The sequence below is a fragment of the Salmo salar genome, chromosome ssa03, assembly GCF_905237065.1.
Source record: "Salmo salar chromosome ssa03, Ssal_v3.1, whole genome shotgun sequence".
Lineage (NCBI taxonomy): Eukaryota > Metazoa > Chordata > Actinopteri > Salmoniformes > Salmonidae > Salmo > Salmo salar.
The window spans coordinates 64,210,514-64,235,503 of record NC_059444.1 but is presented as its reverse complement, the minus strand read 5'-3'; the positions used below and the strand labels follow the sequence as shown (position 1 = coordinate 64,235,503).

Genomic DNA, 24,990 nt, shown 5'->3' with positions numbered 1-24,990 from the left:
CTTTGTTATTGGTATTGTGTGTTGATTAATTAGGAATGTTATTTAATCCTTTTAGAATAAGGCTGTTATGTAACAAAATGTGGTCAAAGTCAAGGGGTCTGAATACTTTCCGAATGCACTGTACTGTATATAACCTTGAGAGGGTTAATCATTCAGACACATGGTTTCACTGTCCTGGGAATATGAGTCCCTGGACTGGATTTTAGCCAGCAGCAAAAATATTTAAACAACTAAATTATTAAACATCTTCGTTTATTAATTGATAGGCCTATAGTATATTGTGTTAATAATGCAGATGGGTATCTGATTTTGTATGTGTCTCGACATATGGCATATTGCTTTATTACATTTTTTGGGAGAAGAGTACATTCCATTTGGAGTGGATTATGAATAGGCTGTGGATGGGTTATCCTGGATCAACTGATCGGGTATAGTCATCTGGCTCTCAGGACGCATCTTTGCAGACATGAACCAACCTAATTATTGGCCAGACGATGCAGAGCGGATCCCTCAGATCTCCATTTGAACCTGATGTCGGCTCAAGCCGGACTATGCGCCCCTTTCTGTTATTTTTCATCGTGCAATTAATTTCCTGTGCCGGTGTGCCTGACATTGTAGCCATAATGTTTGTCTGCTAAAGGAAACGCCAATCGTATGGATGTAGTGTGTGTTATTGATATGTAACACGCTATACAGTACCACTTCAATAAAAACACACCCACCCTTTTTAAGCATTATTCAATCAGTGATATAGCTGTGGTGTATCCATTCTCTATAAAAACAGTAACCACATTTACGTCCCTCAATTGACTATTTAGTCTTCTCTAAGACACGGTTAGATTCCAGGGGAGACTAAAGTATGACGTCATGTTACGGGGACCATGGAAGGAAAGAGCAATGCTGACGGACTTTAGGTCACCCTTGCATTAGGCTATATTTCTATAAGTCACACTGAGCCTTTAATACGACGTCTCTCTTATTCCAACTCTTATATTTTACTATTTTGAATGAATATGCAGAGACGTCTGAGTGGAATGGGGCTTGTAGCCTAAGGTACTAGTCTGGTCTAAGGCGCTCCTGGCCCTTTAAGAGCGGAGGGAGGGGGTTCTGAACAGCTTGGCTGCGGTGTTTTTGTCTTTATCTCAGTGAGCGCTCCTGGCCCAAGACGTCTGAACGGATTTATAAGGAGAGGTAAGTACAACAGCCTTTTGATAAGATCATACATTCTTAATTCCCAGCAGCCTGTATGTTAACATTTACTCAATTAATAAGTCCAAAATGATGTCTTGGGTAAGATTTCTTTTGTCCTATCCGTTCCCCGGTTTGTGTTTTACTTCTAGAAGTAACGGGTTTCTTATTGCCCATTCTCTACCTATTTAACTGCGTTATGTTTGTATGAATTGGTGTGCACTTTTCCCTAAATATTACTACAAGTATTAATGTCCTAATGAGTGGTTTTGTTCTCGTGCATAGTAGGTTATTTGGCTGAGCATCATTGGCGATAATGCTCTCCTCGAGGGAGCGCACACAATGCATTAGGTACTGGCGCGTGTGTTATAGCTAAGACGTTTTGTGTTAATAGGTCATTCATGTTGACTGAATTTTATTGACAGCTGAGAGAGCGGTCTCACATTTTCACTGAGGTTATTGTTCAAATTGGAGAGAAGATCTTAAGTTAATATTTGCGTTCTGGAACATTTTGGAAACTTGCCACCCTCTATTGGCTAAGCTTTAAAAAATGAACAACTTTAACTAAAACGTTTTTCGATCAGGTTCTTTCTTCAATCAAAGTTAGTTTTGAAGTTGAATTCCTGAATACTTTAAGATTATTCCCTCATTAAAAGAAAACCCCGTGATTGCGGTTACTCAAGGGAGAGGGTGGGTCCTGCCATTCTTCTACTTTTCATTAGCCTACTTCCAGATGTTCATCACTTTCTCATTGCCGCTCTGCCCTTAACTTTGGTCTGGTTTAACCGCCCGTCCGTGACTGGTGGTCAGTTCAGTGAACGGATGTCTGCCTCAAAAGCTCTAGGGCCCAAGGGACTGATGCCTCATCAGAAAGTTGAATTCATTCTATCGGGTTTTCCTCCTCCCTAGAAGAAGCAGTGTCTGGAAGAACATTTAACGCCTGTAGGCCTAATAGGCTACTAATGATTTTCACGATTTGTCTATTGGTCATTATTAAACTGTTGAACTTTGGGGAAGATGGATACAACCCAAGTGTAATTTTGTGGGAATAGGCTACAGTCTAGATAGGTCCATATAATTGTATGGGGTCCTTTGATCAATCATTGATCACTTGATAGCAGTCTGCTTTCACACAGACTAGGACTACTTTATAGGTGACCGACACAGGCCTCCATATGTGTCCTAGAATGTAAGGTGCCCAGTTGGAGTTATCCCATGCTCGTGCCAGCAGCAGCGGGGATGGAATGCGTACCCTGTCTCACCGACCAGGACCACATTCCCAATTACAACGTTTGGAACGAGGGGCGCTCTAGTGGAATTCCAAATGGAGGAATGCAAGGTTATAAAGCCCATTTGTAGCGGTGGACCACACGCTGGGCATTTAAATGATTTAGCTAGACTAATGGAATTACGCCATTAACCTGCATGAAGCTTCATGTCTGTGATTGTCTGGATTTATTAGAATTTGCGGACAGGTCATAGCGGGCCAGACTGTTCCTTTGTTGACACCTCTCTGTTCAGCTGAAACCATGGTTACACACGAGCAATTCATTTAGAGTTGCCTATCATCTTGAATCAGGTAGTGGAATATAATTACAGACGCTCTGTGAGTTAATGCGTGTAGGCCGTCAAGTTATATTTCACTCTACCATTTTACAGTTCATGTCCGCTTGTGGAGTCTGGAAACTAGTCCTATCACATCAGTCAATGAACAATTGTTACTGATTCAGTGAGCAGAAAGCCTTCTACTTCTGCACAGAAAGGCATGTTATACTTGAGCCTTACACTGCTGCCATAGAAGGTGTATAGTAGGCTACAGCTCAAATACACATTTGGACATCATGTATAGTTATATGCAAATTTCACCCAAACATAAGTTTCTTGTTTTGGTGGGAAAATGGATCACTGTTTGTGCACCTTTTTATTGATAGAATATCAATATTTGTACATGAATATGAGAGTAATTTATCACCAAATTCTCCATCAGTATTAATAACTGTTTTGGTGAAGCCTGTAGGCTATAGTGCCTCGCTTATGACCGTGCTAATCACTCATTGTTGTGGAGAGGTGCAGATGTATTTAGCTATAGCAGGGGATGATTACATAGCTCTGATATTAGAATGGGGCCAGATTGGGGGATTTGGCCGTTGAGGGTTAATACCCCTGCTTATTTATCCAGACCTACAGCCAGAGACAAATCCTTTAATGTTTTCAGTCAACATATTCCTTGATCATGCATGTTGAGTCCAAGGAAGCATGAAATCATTATCTGCTGGACTAATCTCTGGAGTAATCCTTCTTAATACATTAATCGTTCCAAAAGGGAAGATGGATTTTTCTATTCACTGACTCGCAACAACCTCCCAATGCCTTGTTGTGTGTTTGTGTATACCTGCCATGTCTATAGGTGTGGTTCAAGTCCTGCTTGTTGTTATCTAATTTACTTCACTCATTGAGTTAGTCAGGAAACAATCAATGAGGATCCCGGTGAACAGATCACTTAAACACAACATCAGGGCTTCAATGCTTGACTACTTCCTTCCGTTACCCCACTGTGCTGCATGTGACCACCACTGACTGGCTCCACTGACCTGAGGCTTTAACCCCAAAACTGCTGTGAGTCTGATCAGCTTTCCCCTGCCTGACCGGACTAACAGCTCTGCTCGGGTCTTCGTCTCCGTCTCTGTCTCCCCTGAACCTTCCCCAAATCCTTCCAGAACACTACATCTCTGGCCTCCATCAACCCTTATCCCTCTACCTCCCCCTCTGCACAGGAATTCTCCCTCTCTCTCTTTCTCTCACTCTGTCTCTCACTCGCTGTCTCTCCCATTCCTTCCATCTCTCTCTCTCTCTCTCTCTCTCTCTCTCTCTCTCTCTAATGCATACAGTTTTTCTTCTATTGTTTCTGTTGCAATTCCTGTCTCTAGGCCCCACCCTTAGCCAGGCAGTTTCCTTTTGGAGGGGTCAACACAATGACCAATGGCAGCTCTGATGCTGATGTTTATTCTTCTCCTGTTCCAGACGTAATGTGAGCAGGCAGGCAGGGCTGAGACCAGGTCAAGCAGTAAGGCCACTACCTGGCTGTATGGGCCAGACTATTTCTGCAGCATGCCGTCTTTCTCTACATACCCTACTCCTGCTTAATGTTAAAAACAGTCGTCCTATTTGCTTGCAGTAACAGGGCATAGTCTACATAGCTTGGCTGGGTTAAGGCTTCACTGACATTTTCAACCTCTCCCTGACCCAGTCTGTAGTACCTACATGTTTCAAGCAGCCCAACATAGTCCCTGTGCCCAAGAATGTCAATGTAACCTGTCTAAATGACTATTCCCCAGTAACACTCACATCTGTAGCAATGAAATGCTTTGAAAGGCTGGTCATGGCTCACATCAACACCATCATCCCAGACACACTGGACCCACTCCAGTTCGCATACCGCCCCAACAAATCCACAGATGACGCAATCTTTATTGTACTCCACACTGCCCTCTCCCACCTGGAAAAGAGAATGCTGTTCATTGACTACAGCTCTGCATTCAAAACACCATAGTGCCCACCAAGCTCATCACTAAGTTAAGGACCCCGGGACTTAACACCTCCCTCTGCATCTGGATCCTGGACGGTCTGCCCCCAGGTGGTAAGGACAGGCAACAGCACATCTGCCACGCTGACCCTCAACACAGGGGCCCCTCAGGGGTGTGTGCTTAGTCCCCTCCTGCACTCCCTGTTCACCCACGACTGTGTGGCCGCGCATGACTCCAACACCATCAATAAGTTTACTGACTGCATGACGGTGGTAGGCCTGATCACCGACGACGATGAGACTACCTATAGGAAGGAGGTCAGAGACGCCAGGACAACAACATCTCCTTCAAAGTCGGCAAGACAAAGGAACTGATCATAGACTACAGGAAACAGAGGGCCGAACAGGCCCCCATTCACATCGACGGGGCTGTAGTGGAGCGGGTCAAGAGCTTCAAGTTCCTCAGTATCCACATCACTAAGGATCTATCATGGTTCAAAAACATCAACACAGTCATGAAGAGAGCACGACAACACCTCTACCCCCTCAGGAGGCTGAAAAGATCTTCAAAAAGTTCTACAGCTGCACCATTGAGAGCATCTTGACTGGCTGCATCACAGCTTGGTATGGCAACTGCTTGGCATCCGATCGCAAAGCTGGGCCGTAGTGCAGACGGCCCAGTACATCACTGGGGCCGAGCTTCCTGCCGTCCAGGACCACTATACCAGGCGGTGTCAGAGGAAGGCCCTAAAAATTGTCAAAGACTCCAGCCACACAAGTCATAGACTGTTTTCTCTGCTACCGCTACGGCAAGCGGTACCGATACACCAAGTCTGGAAACAATAGGACCCTGAACAGATTCTACCCCCAAGCCATAAGACTGCTAAATACTTACTTAAATAGTTAACCAAATAGCTACCTAGACTATCTGCATTGACCCTTTTTGCATTAACTTTTTTTTACTCATCACATACGCTGCTTCTACTGTTTATCTATCCTGTTGCCTAGTCACTTTATTCCTAGTTATATGCACTAGCTCAATGACCTCGTACCCCTGCACAATGACTCAGTACTGGCACCCTGTATGTATATAGTATGGCCAAGTTATCGTTACTCACTGTGTATTTATTATTACTTTTATTATTATGTGTTATTACTTTTCTATTATTTCTCTATTTTCTCTCGGCATTGTTGGGAAAGGCCCGTAAGTAGGCATTTCACTGTTCATCAACACCTGTTGTTTACCAAGCATTTGACAAATAAAATTTGATTCGAAAAATTTGATTTGACTTCACTGTTCCTAGTTCAAACCCACTATTATTTATTCAGAAGCACATCGCCCACAGTAATTTGTTATACCCTGGTCATATGAGAGCATCTGTCCTCCTCATGCACATGTGAAAGTCTTGTTTTTCATGCGAATGATGCATGACATTGGTTCTAGAAAGAGTGGTTTACTTGTAAAGTAACCACATGATGATAAATGCTACCATCTTTGCCACTTCTGAGTAGACAGCAATTCATTGGTTATTAATTCATGACCAGTTGGCTAAATTAAGACATCTGTTAGAATGCGAGTTAGGGTCACATACAGCATTCCCCAGCAGATGCAGAAAGCGCAATGGTTTCTCCTCCAGTGAATAATGTATTACCAGCATGATGTATGTATTTGTTGGTTTCCAAAATAGTTTTCATAATAGTTCCAATTTTACCATGTTTAGTTCCAGTTTTTTTTTCTCCATAGTATTATACTCATTGGACAGGTCAATCATAGCCTGGGTGCTGACAAAATAACATTCAGCTTCATTTAGGAACTAGAAGTGCTGCCTCTATGTGTGCTGGGTTTCTATTGTGAGTCTCTTTTTCTCCTTAAACCAGTAGTGGAATGTTCAAAATATGATCGTAATCTTACAGACGGAACAAGTTCAGATGATGAAGAAAGATCTTTTGAAACGTAATTCACCCTTGGCCAAGAGCTCCTCTTAACCCTCTTGAATCCCGGGGATGTCTGCCCTGTTTTGGCAAGAGCAGAGGACCCAACATTATGGTGTGGCCGCTGGGAGTTTCAATGACTCATACTGGTGGATTCGAAATCTCAGAACAGTCATGGTGTTCTCATTCTAGAAGTTTCCATTTAAAAGTGATTCTCTTCTCCCTCCCTCTTTTCTTTCTCTCCCCCACTCCAGTCTCGCCCCTCTTGTTGTTCACCCCCACCCCTCTTTCTTTTCTCCGTCTTTCACTCACATACTGTACCTCCACTCTCCTGCTCTCTCTTTACTTTACTCCCTCATTCTTTCTCCGTCTCATTTTCCCTCTCCTTGTTACTTTTTCTCCTGGGCTTGGAGGAAGTGACTGGGTTGTTTCTGGGTCCTGAGGGAATACAGAGATGGAGCTCCTTTTCCTGTAACCCTTTCTTCATCAGACCTCAGGAAATCACACAGTAAGCTATTTTAATGGCACATCAATGATATATATCCTTTATAATGAACAGTGGGAAAGGGTGACCCATGATGTACCCTCTTCCAGTCTGGGTCTAGTGTTGAGGGGTTGTGGTGTTCAGTGCCTCTGCATGGTGATATCTTTTGAGTGGGTGTACTGTATACATGTCGTCATCTCACTGCTGCCATTGAAAGGTTACTACTGTCATGGTGGATTTGGTACTCACCACTACAATTTCCCAGTATGTTTAGATGGAAGATAAGAACAGAGTTACTGTATGCCCCCCATATTTGTTTCTTCAGAGCTTATCCCTGAATCAATGAACTGAAATGATTCAGCTGTGTTTGTGGATCTGTGGGAGTCCCATGGGTTCAAAGGATCCTGGAGTGTGTGAGTGTGTTTGTTTGTATATGTGTGTGTGTGTGCGTGCATCTGTGCCTGTGTGTGTGTGTGTGTGTGTGTGTGTGTGTGTGTGTTTTTTCAGCTGTGTGATGAAAGGGTAGCCGGTGCAGAGGTGAGAGTGTGTGTTAACCTATCTCTTCAGAACTGTTTGACTCTTTCACAAAAACAAGAATGTACAAAAGTTTGCATAGCCTACCTCCTACCTCATAACACTGGGCACCGCATACACATTGGTATATACTGTTTATGTTGGTATATACTGGGTATGTTGGTATATACTGTGTATGTAGTTTTAGTTTAGTTATGACATTTTATAGTCTGTATAGGCTAGTTATTCCACTGTTATTATACTCTATTGTGATGTTTACTGACGCCTTCTAGTATGATAGAATCACATTTGTATTGATTTGTGATGACTGATAAGAGTAGGAGTCTTAGACATGTACACAAACTTCCCAGAGATTGGTTGCTCGTCATCACTGGGCCTGTTCGTATTTCCGCTCTCTGAGTGTCTGGATCCACAACAGGGCCTCAGACACCATTACGTTTGTTTTGAGGCTAATTTTCTTGGCTGTAACAGTCTCTCATTCTCTTATCTCTCTCTCTCTGTCTATCTATCTATGTGTCTCTCTCGCCATCTCTCTGCCTCTCTTTCTCCCTCCCTCTCTTTCTTTTATTTATGTATGTAAATATGGGTTGATCGTGTGTGTGTGTGTGTCTCTCTCTCACTCTCTCTGCTTCTCTCTCTCTCTCTCTCTCTCTCTCTCTCTCTGCCCCTCCTAGCTCTATATTAGAACCAGCTGTGGAACTAGGGGCTGAATGAATGGCTCATTGTGATTTGGCTGTCGTTCCTCTATAAGGCTCTGTTTCTCTCACTCTCTCCTTCCCTCCCTCTGTCCCATGACAAAAGTATTCAACAATGGACTGAGGAAGATAAAAGTTCATAATGTGACATTCTGTAAATGGAAACCCCTGACGTTATTTGGCCACAACTCCACAATGAAATGTACTAGTTAAGTCCCAGACTTTGCAGTGAAAGCCAAGGTATGAGAAAAAGGAAGAACCTCCATTATCACACAGCTTATCTCCTGGAACTTGCACGTATTTGTGACAGGACGAATCTGAAATCACATGGATTTGCAGATAGGGAATATGGGCTGTATTCCTTGCAAATCACGCGTAAGTATAGGTAATGTTGTGGAGATGCCTTGGCAAGATACTGGGGTGTTCCTGTAACACACCCCTCTGGTTTCACATGGCACTGGGTTCAAGAGTGTGGGTCAAGAAGTGCATGAAAACATTGCTCAGTGTCATGACAGGGAGGTTCCCAGCCATACAGCAGTCTGTGTTGTTGTGGTTCAGACTCAGACGGATGAGAAGCTTTCTAAAGGCACTAGCTGCATGGAGGTCTGTTGTTGCTCTGAAATTAGGTCCATCTACTCCTGAGTTTGACTGGCATGGAAAGGATGTTTTTCATGTGAGGAGCTGTCACTCTGAGGCAGTGGAATGTGTTTCTGAGGTTGGTTTTCTACTGCAGACCTGGGTGTTTTAGTCTTACAGTAACCAGTTCTTGGTAACCTGCCTAAACATTGGGTAATCCCTGTTTTGTAAGAGAGGCCTGTTTGTAGCCCTCTGGAGAGGCTGGGATGGACCTGTTAGAGTTGTCATGGACGTTTTGAGATTTGATGGCTGGTTAAAGATTCACCTGGTACCTCAATGATGTGCTTCATTTGGAACTTGGTTGCATTTATCCCAAGTTTATTTTGTGGGTCTTTCTGGTCTTTTCTGTTTTCTGATCGCTATCTCAGTAGGATTATGAAATGGATGTTATGATTTCTTAATTTAAATGTTAATATCTTTCCATTATTTTCCTCCATGCTGTGCTCAGGTGCTGACCGTGAGAAAGAGGGGAGGGAAGAAAAAGAGGAGAGAAGAGAAGCCAGAGTGAGGAGATTGGGGAGGAGAGAGACCAACCCTGCAGCACTCTGAGCAGCTGGTATGGAGCAGAAAATAAATCCCTCTTTTCCTAATTCATAAACCATTCCCATTCCCAAACTTGTGTAGAATAGCAATCACACAAAAGGCAGCAATTTAAGACATGGGTGGAAAATTCCATGATTTTCTCTTGTTAGTGGGATTCAAGGTATTTCTTACTTCGCTATAAGCACAGCTTAATCCATGTGGCAATAAAAAGGAGGTAAGACGGTGAATAAAGACAATGTGTTGGACATACAGTCGGGTCCAAAATTATTGGCACCCTTGATAAAGATTAGCAAAACAGACTATAAAAGAAATAATACAAATACTGAGACATCTTGTATGCTCAAAGAAATTGGGAAATTATTATTATTACTTTTATTATTATTATTATACTAATACAATTGCTCAGAGAAAGAGATTTTGTTTAACAAAATAAAGCAATTTTTCTAAAAAAGATAGGGTTCAAAATGTTTGGCACCCCTGTTTTCAATAGCTTTCAATACCTCACCTTGCGAGGATAACGACACTGAGCTGTTAAAAAAAAATATATATATATATATATATATATATATATATATATATATATATATATATATATTGGAGAACACATTGGGAGGGATCTTAGACCATTCCTCCACACATAATCCTTCCAGATCTTTGATATTCTTCGTCTGCGCCCTCTTCAATTCAAACCACAAGTCCTGGTACTGGGTAAAGTTCATAATGCCGTTGACCTTAACAAGGGCCCCAGGACCAGTGGAAGCAAAATATCCCCATAATAACATCAAGATCCACCACCTTATTTTACAGTAGTTATGTGGTTATTTTCTTCATATGCATCTTTCTTTAGATGTAAAACCCAGCACTAGTGTGCGTTGCCAAAGAGCTCTATTTTCATGTCATCTGACCATGGCACTGGTTCCAATCCAAGTGCCAATGCCTTTTAACAAACTACAGGCCTTTACATTTTTTGGATGACATGAAAATAGAGCTCTTTGGCCACTGTTGAAAATATATAGCTAACTAAAATCCTACATTATAATCATACATCTTTAGAAAAGTGTGTCTTTAGCAGCGATTTAAAAAGAGGCACAGAATCTGCCGGATCTACTCTAGACTTTGGAATGGCCAACAGTGCCCTGCCAGAGGATCTCAGGCTGCGTCCTGGCTCGTAGGGAGATAAAAGATCTGAGATATAGGATTGGGCAAAACCAAGTCTAGTCTTAAAGGAAAAATCCTCCCAAAACCACACATTCCTATAATTTACTGTGTTAAATAACACTAATATGTGATAACAATATTTGTTGTGATTTTTTTTTTCTTTGATTTTGTTGTTATATTAAGGTTGGTAGCAATAATGAAATGTGAAAATCATTTTGGAAATCTGTTGCATCTAAAGTCGACTACAAAACCCACAATGCAATGATCTCTCTATGGGTTGGCCACCCAGTGGCCAACCCATAGAGAGTGTAGTGAGAGTGCTGGTCACAATGCCATGTCATGTCAGCTGTCTTTCTGCTTGTGTGAATGGCAAGAGATCAAATACACATGAAAACATGAAATGACCCCAGGAATCGATAGAACATCGCTCAGAGATACCCAAAAACAATATAACATTCAAAATGGGTGAATCTTTCCTTTAAATGTGATTAATACATCTATTCTGAAAGTGACTGGAAGCTAAAATAGGTGTGGTATGGTTAAATTTTTTAGTGCCTGTTAAAACCCGAGCTGCAGCATTTTGAACTAACTGTAGACGATGGAGTGATTTCTGACTGAGACATTTATACAAAGAGTTACTGTAATCTAGGTGTGAGGAAATTAAATCATGTATAACTTTCTCCAGATCAGTGATTGAAATAAAAGACTTGACTTTAGCTGTATTTCTTAGATGATAAAGGCAGGACTGGACAACTTTCTTTACATGCAGCTCGAGGTTTAGGTCAGGGTCAAAGAAGACACCAAGGTTTCTGGCCGTAGGCTTTACATTGGTCGACAAAGTACCAAGGTTATTTACAATCTGGGTTCTAGCAAGGTGGGGCACAAATAAAACAGCCTCTCTGATTTCTTATCATTGAGCTGAAGAAAATTGTCAGACATCAATCATTTGATGTCAGCAAGACACTTCTGAAGGGTAGCTACGCAAACTTGGTCACTGGGTCTGATTGGTAAATAAAGCTTTGTGTCATCTACATAGCAGTGAAACTGAATGTTATTATTGTGGATGATGTCACCAAGGGGAACCATGTACAGGGGAAAAAGGATGGGGCCCAGAATTGACCCCTGAGGGACACCATAGTGAATAGATGCTAGGGATGATACTGAAGCATCCATGCTCACTGAGAAGCATCTACCACATAGATATGACCTGAACCAGTCGAGGGCAACGCCGGAGATTCCCCCCCACCTATCCAGCTGGGCAACTAGGATGTTATGATCAATAGTATCAAACTCAGCACTGAGATCCAAAATAACTTTACCCAGTAACAGGGCATTTTGGCCAAAAAACTGGTTGCCTCTGCCCGGAGGCTGAAACTTGGTCGCAAGTTGATCTTCCAGCAAAACAATAATCTCAAGCACACACCAGAGCCACAAAGAAATAGTTAATTGACCACAAAATCAACATTTTGCAATGGCCATCTCAGTCTCCGGACTTGAACCCCATTGATAACCTGTGGTTTGAATGGAAGAGGGCAGTCCATAAGAGCAGATGAAGGATCTGTAAAAATGTGTTATGGAAGAATGGTCTAAGATCCCTCCCAATGTGTTCTCTGAACTCATAAAATGTTTTAGAGAAATAATTTTGACCCCTCTCCTTCTCTGAGCAATTGTATTAGTATAAAATAAAATTCCCCAAAAACATCTGCATACAATATAGCTCAGTATTTGTATTATTTATTTTATAGTCATTTTTGCTCATCTTTATCAAGGGTGCCAATAATTCTGGACGTGACTGAAGTACTAGCCCTGAGAGTTTTCTTCCAGAACTAAACCTACTGTATCTTACCTACTAACCATGATGGTCACCCTCCTCTGATCACAAAGATATGTGCATTGTATATGTGTGGTAAGAAATGTGGTATGTATGTTTTGATACAGGTGAGGGACATCTGTAGCTTTTATTGAGGGACTGTGTAATAACAATGTAGCGGTATATTAGCACATTCTGAAACAGCTTCGGTGTATCAATGTTGCAACAAGTCACAATGATTAAAAGTAGAAAAGCAGCAATCACGTAGCCACACTGCCATCCAACAGGACATCAGCAGTCTCAGAGACATCCTATTTTGTGCTTGAAGGATCTGAGTTTTTCTCCCCTTGATTTCTAATCATAATAGTCAGAGTGGGGGACCCTGGAGGCGGGCAATGTTAACTTCTGCTGGTCTGGAACGTGGGGAGGAGGGGAGGCAGGCAGGCAATGTTAACTTCCGCTGGTCTGGGACGTGGGGAGGAGGGCATCAGTCTGGGGCAACTCATTCCTCCTGGAGGAGGGTAGAGAATGGCTGGAGGAGGAGGAGAGGAGGAGGTTAAAGTCCGGGTCTGGGAGTGTATCACTGAAGAATGGTTGGCTGGTTGTGCTGGTGCTGCTGAGGAGGAGCAGGGGGGTACACTGGACTCTGTTCACTGTCATCTCAATGGAACACTGTTTACAGCCAAGAGAGAGGGAGTAAGGTTACCCACATACATGGTGGAGCCCACAGACACAGCAGACACACACGGGTGGACACGCACGTACACACACACACACACACACACACCCAAACACCCAACGAGGCACTGTTGTAGAGGAAGATGCAGAAGGTTTGGGGGAGGATAGGAATTGGAGCACCAGGCAAAGCGTTAAATACAGAGGAGAGAGAGAAGAAAGCGTCCCGTAACAGAGTACGTGTGCACTTGATGTGAGTAGGAAAAGAAAGGAATATTAAACTAAATTGAGAGTTAGTATGAGAAGGAGAAAGAGAGCGAGAAGGAGCGTGTAGAGGAGAGTTTTGGCCGTCGTCATTGCTGAGGGCTGGGATGTTTGTCACGCTGTGAAGCTGAAATGAACACTCTAATTATATCTCATCAACTGTGCCCCTGTCAACCAGACCTCCACCTTCCTGTACTCTCTCAATGACACACACACGCCACCTTCCTGTTCTTTCTCATAGACACACACACACACACAACACACACACACACACACACAGAGACATCTGACACACTCACATTCCATATTTCAGATATGCTCACATAAGCATTTATACTGTACTCATACCAGGAAATACACATTAAACAATAAATCTCAGAAGGCATTTGATTTGTTGCAACTACTTTGATACTAACACTACATGTCCTGCCATCATTTTGCAGAGGTCACATTTGATCATATCAAATTGTTTGCTTGCTTTGTTTGTGTGTGTGGGAGGGGGGGTTCGTGTGGGCACGTGAGCGTGTGCGTATCTGTGTGTGTGTGTGTTTGCATGGGCGTGCATGTCTGTGTGTGTGGCCATATCAGTGTGAGAAAGACAGAGATGGGGAGAGCTACAATATACAGAGAAATTCAGGCTTCAAAAATACCAAGTCAATTTCGTCAATGTTTCCAAGTGCCCTACTTTCCCTGAAATGGGCAAGAACATAAACAGGCGCTGACGAGAGTCATGAGATTAGAGGGAGGGAGAGGACGAGCGAGGGGAGAGAAAGAAATTGAAATGAGCAGAGAGAGACTCCTTTCTTGCTGATGGAACAGAACAGAAAACTGGGCATGAACTATAAGTATGCCCTGAGAACAAAATCAATTCAGGTCCAAACTTTTGATGTCTGTTTTACAGATTCAGCTGGTGAGCTCCAGTGGCTAATGCAAGAGATGTAATGCTGAAAAAGTTCATCCCCAGTTCCCACAAATGAATGACCTAGAAAGTTAATATTTAGCGGCCGGGGAGACGCACGGAATCAGAGACCCCTCATTGTGGGCAGTATGTCATCGCTGGCAGCATGTCACTTTCCTCTTACCACAAGCAAACATAAACTGCAAAGGGTGTCAGAAAAATAGCTCGGCCATCACTATTAACTTCCAAACAGAAATGTTAGTACACCAATAGCAAGACATCTAGTAGGCTAATAGAAAGAACATTCACAACAACATGAAATATGCATTGGTTTTCCCAGTGTCGATCCCAGTGTGCATTTGGTCATTGTTTTGATTGTGTTTAATGTGGTGAAGGTACTATCCTGGGTTGAGTGTATGAGAGCAAGAGGAGGGGGAAGGGGGATGAGGGGAGACAGTGGTCAGATGAAATCTCTTTATCGTCAGCTGACGAGTAGAGGGGGAGAGAAAGAATGAAAGAGGGAGGGAGGGAGAGACAGAGAGAGGGAACAGAGAGGGGAAAATAAATGGAAAAAGAGTGGGAGAGAAAGAAAGGGCGAGAGTGTCTGTAAACCCTAAATCGAGAACCTCTGTTAGTGTTCACAAACGATTCCTAATAAGGCTGTAACTGGCAGCCTCCAACCTCTCTCTCCTGGAATAAGCTGCCTGGAAACTTTCCCCTTCTTACTCTTCTCCTCCTCGGAATATTAGAACCAGAAACAAACAAAAGATGTACTATCGAGCAGAAAGATGTACTATCGAGCAGAAAGATGTGCTATCGAGCAGAAAGATGTACTATCGAGCAGAAAGATGTACTATCGAGCAGAAAGATGTGCTATCGAGCAGAAAGATGTACTATCGAGCAGAAAGATGTGCTATCGAGCAGAAAGATGTGCTATCGAGCAGAAAGATGTGCTATCGAGCAGAAAGATGTGCTATCGAGCAGAAAGATGTGCTATCGAGCAGAAAGATGTACTATCGAGCAGAAAGATGTGCTATCGAGCAGAAAGATGTGCTATCGAGCAGAAAGATGTGCTATCGAGCAGAAAGATGTGCTATCGAGCAGAAAGAACATAAGCAGGCAGAGAAATGGCTAATTGAGGCTAAATATATCACAGAGAGATTCTTAGGGACATACACAAGATGTTAGATATAGCCAACCCACCATATGACCATCCTACAGTATGACCAATTAAACTCTCAGGCCATCCCAACAAAGAAGCAGTATATTGACCAATACAAACCCGGCTTATACACTACGCCCTCGTGAGAGAGACTCTTCAACTACAAGGGTTGTCATTGTGACCCTACACTCTTAGAAACAAGGGTTCCAAAAGGGTTCTTCGGCTGTCCACATAGGAGAACCCATTTTGGTTCCAGGTAGAACCCTTTTTGGTTCCAGGTAGAACCCTTTTTGGTTCCAGGTAGAATCCTTTTCGGTTCCAGGTATAACCCTTTTGGGTTCCATGTAGAACCCTCTGTGGAAAGGGTTCTGCCTGGGATGAAAAGGATTCTACCTGTAGCCAAAAATGGTTCTTCAACAGGTTTCCCTATGGGGACAACCGAAGAACCCTTTAAGGTTCTAGATTTCACCTTTTTTTCACTGGCCTTTCCCCTGCTGGTGTATCTATCCCCTTTGTGTACAATGTATTGGCAAATATCTTACAGTGGGTTGCTCCATTAGGAGTAGTTCTTCTGACTGTGTTGTGAAAGTGTTTGATAGGTTTGAATGAATGTGTCTTTCTCTCCCCCCAGGTGAGGTTTTGTGGGTAAACGTGTGACATCATGGCTCAGGTGCTGCACATGGACCCCAGCTTCCCAGGAGGTATGGTCCTAACTCCACTCTTTCTATTTCTTAACATCATAATACTGAATCATCTCCCACAAACTATCATGTGAGTGAATAATCTATTTCTCATGTAGGGACTGTTTCCCAGACACAGATTAAGACCATAAAGTCATTTCACTGGAGTTTCTCCCTTTGGCATGCTTTTCAGTCCAGGATTTAACCTAATCTGCCTTGGCCTAAAGTGTTTAACATCCAAAATAACTTAGATCAACCTAAAGTCTTTAGATATCTTAAACCAATCAAGGTCTGGGTATAACCGACTACTTTATTTATCAAACTTTGTTTCTACCTAATTTGTGTAGCTACTATTAGAGTGCATACCCAAGCACTCAGTATCCCCGAGAGATAATGCTATTTTCTGAAGTCTGAGTCCGAGATTAGATGGCAGATTTCCGCTTGTTTTAACTCTATTCCTGTTCCCTGCAGGGAAGCTTACCCCATCCGCTCCCCCCTCCCTGCACGGGAAGGAGCAGGAGGCGCCCTACTCTGTGGAGACCCCCTACGGCTACCGTCTGGACCTAGACTTCCTCAAGTATGTCAACGACATTGAGAAGGGAAACACCATCAAGAAGGTGCCCGGTCAGCGCCGGCCCCGCTACGGGTCTCTCCCCCGGGGGTACGGCTACACAGGCTCCTGGTGGACCTCCACAGAGTCCCTGTGCTCCAACACCAGCCAGGACAGCCGCCAATCATCCTTCTCCTACTGCGCCCCGGGCTACCACCCACATAACTCCCACTCCCAGAGGCCCAGCTTCAGCACGGCCCGGGTGGAGAAGACCCTGCTGGACGCCCGCAGGAAGTTGGAGGAAGAGAAAGAAGGGGGCCCCAGGAGGTTCTCCAGCACACTGGGTAGCATGCACAACAGCATGGCCGGATCCACCACCTCCCTGAGCAGCGCCCACAGCTACAACCGCACCCATGGAGGAGGAACGGGCTCCTTCACCCCCATGAGCTCCGGCCTGTCCACGCCCGTGTCGCCCACCCCGGCCCACCTGCAGCATGTGAGAGAGCAGATGGCGGTGGCTCTCAGGAAGATCCGGGAGCTGGAGGAGCAGGTGAAGACCATCCCCGTGCTCCAGGTGAAGATCTCTGTGCTGCAGGAGGAAAAGAGGCAACTAAGCGTCCAGCTGAAGAGCCAGAAGTTTCTGGGACACACCCTTGGCTTCGGCAGAGTGGGCCGGCCCCGAGGGGAGCTCTACATCGACATCCCAGAGGAGGAGGTGAACTCTGGAGCTGGAGCCACCACCCGGGTTGCAGCAGGACCTCTGTCCCCCACCACCCCTGAGGGCTCCAGGCCGCAGGCAGACTCAGGCTGTGAGATTGAGGACACGGTGATCGTGGGTGGAGCGCGGCCGGCTGGGCAGAGGGAAGTGCGTACCATTGGGGTGGGACCAGAGGAGGCGATGGCCAGCCAGCAGGTGGATGTGGGCATTGGGGTGCAGGAGCAGGACCTGGGGCTGGTGCCGGAGACAGAGGCCCTGAAGAGCCAGGTGGGCCAGCTGGAGGGCCAGCTGAAGAGGATGATGCAGGAGCTGCAGGCTGCCCAGCAGCAGGTGCAGGCAGCTCAGAGGGAGAGGCAGGCTCTGGCCCCCCAGGCAAACCACTCGGTCAGGGCCACCAGTCGGAGCTGGCAGGAGCAGCAGGGACGCAGCCTGCAAACGGTAGTCAGCTTTACCCAGCAGCCCCATCACCGGGCACAGAGGACTGTGGGAATCCAGGTGTACACGCTGGAGCAACCAGCCACTGTGGTGGGGGTGGGCACGTTGCTCCGAGCAGAGGGGTGCAGCTCCCCCTCCCTCCCTCCAGGTGGTACAGTCCTGGAGGGAACCCACAGAGGACATGCACAGGCCCTGGGCCCAGAGGGTAGGTCTGACTTCAGTGATAAGTTACAAGTGATATCAAATTAAATGAACTAGGTTTAAATGGGGTGGCAGATAGTCTAGTGGTTAAGAGCGTTGGGCCAGTAACCTAAAGGTCACTGGTTCAAATCCATGAGCCGACTAGGTGAAAGATGACGTCGATGTGCCCCTGAGCAAGGCACTTACCCCTATATGCTCCTGTAAAATGTACAAATGTTTTCAATAACAACTAGTTGTTAGGTTGAAAAACCATGTGTTTTCTTTGATTGTTTATCCCTTCCATCTTTTGTCCTCTTCCTTTCCATTCCTCCAGATGCAGCTGTTGAGCTGCCCATCGCCATCTCCTCCAAACAGGTCCGAGAGGTCCTAAGAAGTGAGCTGTCCACCTCTGTGCCTGTCACTAATCCTGCCATCGCCATTGATACCATTGGTAATCAGATGGCTTTGCTGCATCTGAAGGAAGGAGAGACACCCCAGCACACTGCCATAAACACCATCCAGTCTCAAGAAGACCCATCAAAGCCAGGTAGCTATCGACCGTACGACTCCTTACCTTAACCCTCCCGCTAACTGTCTGACGTAACATAACATTGTGGCAACATTGGGTGTTCTCTCCAGCTGCAGCAGCCTCTCCACAGACCGCCCCGAGGTCCATTATGAAACATAAGGCTGAAGGAGAACCTGGCTCTCCATCCACCAAGAAGAACCTGCAGTTCACTGGAGTCAATGGAGGGTACGTGTGTTATTGATAGTGTATGACATTGCTTATGTGTAACAGTGTATTCATGTTACACTACAGAGATCGTGAGTTGACGTGTGTGATAGATCAGTTCTGTCCTGCAGGTATGAGTCCACCTCCTCAGACGACAGTAGCAGTGAGAGTTCAGAGGAGAGTGATGCCAGTGAATATCATGAGACCACAGAGAAACTTCCAGAAGCACCAGAGTCTGCAGCGGGACAGCACCAGCGAGCAGCAGCAGTCCCAGTCTCCTCCACAAGGCTAGAGCATGCCACCCCGCTCCCAGCCACTACCGTCCAACCACCAGCCTGCGAACCTGCCTCTGAGCGGAGCACCAGCCAATCAGCAACCATAAGCATAGGACTGCAGCATGTAGCCACCTTATCACCAGCCTTGAACACTGCCGTGCAACAATGTGCCTCTGACTCTGCCCCCACTGAGACTACCTACCCGTTTCCAGCCAATGACTGTGTCCGTCAGGGGAGTATTGTCCAATCATCGGTCCCAGACCCCATCCCTCAGGAGTGTACCTCCATAAATACTAGCACTGAACCCACTACACCTGAGCAGTGCACCATCCAATCAGCAGCTACCTGTTCTGCACCCCCCAAGCCACCCAGATGCCAACCAGAAGCCACTAACCCGGAAGTAAAGCAGGGTGTCACCCAATCAAATACCACTGATGTCACCGTTCAGCTAGATGCCATCAAATCACAAACTACTGACCTCGCCCCTCAGCATTGGGCCACCCAATCATCAGCTACTGAACAAAGCTCCCAGCAGAGGAGAGTCCAATCATCAGCCTCGACACCAGCACCTGGAAACGCCCCAAGTGCTACTGGAGCAGCCAATCAAGAAACCAGGTAAACCAGCACAAACATTTAAAAACTCTAATCAATAGATCTATCATTCCATTAATGATCTCAAGTGCAGTATGATATTGTGTATGTGTGTGTTTGAATTTGCTGTGTTTTCTTTCATTTCTGTCAGACTGGAGTTCAGTGAGAGCCTGATGGCATCTCTCCATGCCCTGCAGAAAGCCCTGGGTGAACCCAATGCTTTCAGCCAGCCAGCAGCGGTATGCTATTCTCTTTTACTCTGCCCACCATGACAGTTTACATGACTTCATCTGTGATTTGTCGTTTCATATAGTCACTTTCTACATAATTGTGTTCATGTAACCGACGGGGATTTGAACTCTGGTCTCCTGCACTTTACAATACTGGGTTATCCCATTAAGCTAAAGCTGTTAGGCCTAGATTCATCTGTGTATCATAAACAGTGTGAGTTACTTTGACCAGTCCTGTCTGGTTGTTAGTCTGAGACCGGTGTCTGTGTTTTCCCTCCCCAGAGGACAGCCTACACCACGGTGCTCCAGGAGTGGCTTCGTGTGTCCTGTCACAAGGCAGCTGACACTGCCATGGTCAGGGCCTATATGGATACCTTCTCCTCCGTCTCCCCACAGCTGCTGAAGTTTGTGGTCAATATGGCTGACGGCAACGGCAACACGGCCCTGCACTACACCGTCTCCCACTCCAACTTCCCTGTGGTCAAGCTGCTGCTGGACACTGGTGAGTGACTGGGGGCTGTGTGTGTTTACAGACAAGAGAATAGTGGTTTACTTTTATGGTGGACAAGTAAGTGTTTGGTTTGTTTGTACAGTACATGGATCAGCACTGTATGAATGTGTATATCTAACACAGACTTGTGGTCTGACATAGATACAATTGACTGTCTGTATAACCTTTATGTACTGCATGACTGTTAGTGGAATGGTTTAGGAATATAATTCCCATGATAAACGTGTCCTGGTCTCTCTCTCCCTGTCAGGCCTGTGCAACGCTGACAAGCAGAACAAGGCCGGGTACACAGCCATCATGCTGACAGCTCTGGCTGCCTTCCACTCTGACAGTGACCTTCACACCGTCCTGCAGCTGCTGCGCACAGGGGATGTGAACGCCAAAGCCAGCCAGGTACACTATGCCCCCTGCTGGACAGCAGGCCTCCCTGCACACAGCCAAGCTCAGGCAGACCAATGACGTCCCTCCCAAGCCCCTGACAAAATGGCTATTTCAGCTACTTCAGTTAGATGGCTCCTTTGCGTGTATGTTGCTGATAGCTCCACATTGTATCTATGTTCTGATGGAATTTAAATTCTCAATTGGTTATGTTGGGCCAGGACATGTCTTTTCTTGCCTCCGATGGTTTTGTAATTTTCTGTAACAAAAGCTGACTGTTGATGTTAGGCCAGCTCTTATAACTACTGCCTGGAGTTTTTCCAGGTCAGAAGGTCACACGGTCAGGAGACTGGTAAAACTCGTGGCCTTCCTAACGGGTAACTGTTGTATGTTGTTAGGCGGGTCAGACGGCGTTGATGCTGGCAGTGAGTCACGGGCGAGGGGACATGGTACGGGCGCTGCTCTCCTGCGGGGCACAGGTCAACATCCGCGACGACGACGGCTCCACGGCGCTCATGTGTGCCTGCGAGCACGGCCACGTCGACATCGTGCGTCAGCTGCTGTCTGTGCCAGGCTGTGATGTCACCCTCACTGATAACGTGAGTCAACAAGCCTACTCCCAAACTTCTAGGATTTTACATAGCATTTTACTTGTTTTCCCACCCCGTTTTCCCTACTCTCTAACAGCATCTGTGAGTCTGTCTCCCATGTCAATACAGTGTCTTTGACTGTTTGTTTTCTACTTTCTCTTCTGTCTCTCTATTTTGCTCTCGGCGGTGCAGCTCTGTGCACCAGCTCCCAACCCTGTCTCTCATCCTTCCCTCAGCCTGACCTACTTTGTCTTGCCTTTCTCACCCTCTCTCTCTCTTTGGCAACCAACCTATGGTTATTATCTCTCTCTCCACTAGGATGGCAGTTCAGCCCTGTCCATAGCCCTGGAGGCCAGTCAGAATGACATCGCTGTGCTTCTCTACGCTCACCTCAACTTCGCCAAGCCTCCTTCGCCTGTAAGTGTTGTCAAACAGAGAAGTTCCGTTAACATTTCAACAAAAACAAACACACACTCATTTGTGGGTGCATCAGGTGGTGATTTACAATATTGTTTTACCCTCAAGGTATCACCAAAGTCTCCTCTTTTGGGATCCTCTCCACCCTCTGGTGAAACAAAGTGACCACACTGTTAGATACCTTTTGGTGAATTTAACAGCACCGCTTCAACCAGCTCCTCAACCATTCCACCACAAGTGTTGATATCTGTGTATATATATGTGTGTGTGTTCGTGTATGTGTGTGTGTGAGTCTGTCTGTGTGTATTTGTGTGTGAGAGAGTGATTGTAATGGTATTTTCCTCTTCTCTCTGTCTGTTCTCTCTGTATGTACTGTATGTGCACGTCGGCATGAAACCCAGCACTTGACACAATCCTAACGCGTCTTTTCTTTAAACAAAAAGGAATTCATTGTGATGCTATACACACATATAGTTGTTTACGCACAAGAGTCCATTTTTTTTGTTGCAGTGTTGGTTGAAATCAATCTCAGATAATATTCACATGACAGAATAAGCAGTTCCCATTGCAACAGCTCAACACACAATCTCAACTCAGCAATAATCCCACTTAAATTAATTTTGTTTTTTTTATTGCCACTAGATAAGCAAGATTGTATTACTTTACCGTAGTTCATTATTGTAGCTTATTTTTTGTTTCCGTTGAATTTGTTACTTATTACTGTACAAGCAATATATGTCATTCTATATATCATTGATAATCGATCAGTTGCAATGACACAGTAGGAATATGTTGTGTCTCATCACAATCATTTATGAAATGCCGAAAGTCACCCATATCACTGTAAAATGATTAATTCACCCATATCATTCTAAAACTACAAAATCACCCATTTCATTCTAAAATACACATATCTCCCTGAAGTGTCCTTTATCGATTGTATCAGTCAGCTGATTGGTGCTAAAACAATTCTGATACAGGACTCCAGTTTAATTTAGTACAATAGATCGAGATTTCTACACAACCTTTATTTACCCTAGAGTATTTTTGATAGTGTCTTTTTATTCAATCCAAATTTCACATAGATAACGGTATGAATCTCCAACACTGTTAACAGATGACAGACTTTACACACAGCATTGCTACTTTAGATGTCAGACAGCTAGCTGTGACGAGGCCTACAGCACCCTTACCAGGAAACTGTTTGAAATGATGGTCTTACTGGATAACTTCCAACCACATTTTAGTCGTGGTAACAGGTAACAATTTTTTCGAATTTTTATCCAAAGATCTTCCCCTCGTAACAACTCTTTTTGTTACACTGTATGTTGTGATCAGTTTGAGTGTAAAGATAATAATATGTATTGACCAGACAGATAATTCCCAACAAAATATTTGGTGACAGCAACATTATCTTTGAGGTCAATAACAGTTGTATTGTTCATGAGAAGGCAACTAGAAATGGTAGCTACTTTAACTATCCAATAAAGGTACTACATTTCTGAAATGAAAGATTGTTTATTTTTTGGAATAAAGATTTTATGAGTGGTTTTACTGAGGGAGGGAGTGACGTGGGGTGGTTGGGTACTGACTAGGGTGTGTAAGGTGGTAGGCAAGGTTAAACTTCCTGTTCAGTGGTCACCCTTTTAGGATTGGTTGGTAACTAGAAAGTGACAGAATGGACTATGGATCTAATGAAGAATGTGCATTGTAATATAGGTATACCAAAATTATAATAATATATGACATTATTCTACAGTAGTAGTGATGCATACAATTATCATTTAAAAATGATTGAAGTCCAGAATACAAAAATACACAGAGTATACCAAACATTAAGGACACCTTCCTAATGTGGAGTTGCCTCACCCTCTGAATGGCACACATACACAATCATCTGTCAATTGTTTCAAGGCTTGAAAATCCTTCTTTAACCTGTCTCCTCCCCTTCGTCCACACTGATTGAAGTGGATTTACAGGTGACAATAAGGGATCATAGCTTTCACCTGGTCAGTCTGTCATGGAAAGAGCAGGTGTTCTTAATCTTTTGTATACTCATTGGTGTCTCAATTTGGATTTCTCTTTTTAAGTAATCCCCCCCCCCCCACCTTTATTACAGGATTTCCTTCACAATTGGATTTTATAACGTTTTATATTTGTTTTACTTTCTTTTTTATACATTTATATTTGTATTACTTGTTCACAACTATAGGTTTACCTACTCCACATTTGTTTTTGTTTTTTTGCCTTCTGTAAAATGCTCAGTTTGTATTTTTCACCATTTTGTTTTATGGGTTTTTGGAAGAAAATAATAAATCAGCCTTCATCGTAAATCGTCTCTGTGAGTGTTTCTAGTAACAGAAGAAACTGGACCAATCTCTCTGATTAGGCCTTCTTGAATCTTCAATACAACGTGGATGATACTGCAATTATAATACATTCCAAGACAATGTTCCTCTGCCCTTACGTAGGCTATTAGCCTAATCCGTGAAACTAATAATCACAATAATAAAAGTAGGCTATTAGCCTAATCCGTGAAAATAATAATCACAATAATAAAAGTAGGCTATTAGCCTAATCCGTGAAAATAATAATCACAATAATAAAAGTAGGCTATTTCCTACTCTGCAGTGGGTATTAAACAGGACCTTGCACGTATTTAACGTTAGGCAAGGAGTTTGAACAGAGCATTTCTCGAGCCAGCTGTAGCCTAATTGTGGATGATTTGACCAACAGAGCGTGCTGTTGCATTTAGTGTAGTAGATGTCTTGGGAACGCTGCGCAGGCTGTCATGTCTGCAGCAGACCAGCAGAGGACACTGGTAGACTGTATTTGTGTTGGAGACCAAACTGTTGTTTCCCCGATTTCCCTCAAAAACAACAAAAACAAAACCATCAAAAAGGCAGACTTCCACTTTGGCAAACAACCCAAATCCACTGCGCAATGCAATGCTTAGGCTGCCTATAAACCCCTTCTCAAAATCAAACCGCCTGCTGCCAATGCCATCAACATTATAAACACTTGAATCTGGTCTATTAATCATTACCTCGTGCATTACAAATGTTTCATTACGATTTCCAATTGTATGTGACACATAGGCCTATTGTAAACTAAAGTTGTAAGTTATTAACATGTTCGTCTTGATTTAGCTATGTCGCGAAGAATATAGATTTGCCTCAGAAGAATCAATCATATTTTAC

General features: G+C 44.2%; 1 protein-coding gene across 2 annotated transcripts; it reads left to right on the top strand.

Annotated features, from left to right (window-relative positions):
• The first annotated feature begins 1,017 nt into the window (after nt 1–1,017).
• On the top strand, nt 1,018–24,123 carry LOC106601060 (KN motif and ankyrin repeat domain-containing protein 2). 2 transcript variants are annotated; one of them, XM_014192971.2, is made up of 13 exons: nt 1,018–1,191; nt 9,441–9,548; nt 16,134–16,203; nt 16,654–18,090; nt 18,400–18,612; nt 18,705–18,819; nt 18,930–19,688; nt 19,816–19,903; nt 20,177–20,396; nt 20,656–20,798; nt 21,182–21,382; nt 21,692–21,790; nt 21,899–24,123. In XM_014192971.2, the coding sequence occupies exons 3-13, from the start codon at nt 16,164–16,166 to the stop codon at nt 21,953–21,955; spliced, it is 3,372 nt and encodes a 1,123-aa protein (XP_014048446.1). In that variant the 5' UTR covers nt 1,018–1,191; nt 9,441–9,548; nt 16,134–16,163; the 3' UTR covers nt 21,956–24,123. The 2 variants fall into 2 exon arrangements, with proteins under 2 accessions (XP_014048446.1, XP_045571040.1); XM_045715084.1 differs by lacking the exon at nt 1,018–1,191 and adding an exon at nt 6,931–7,151.
• Nucleotides 24,124–24,990: the final 867 nt, after the last annotated feature.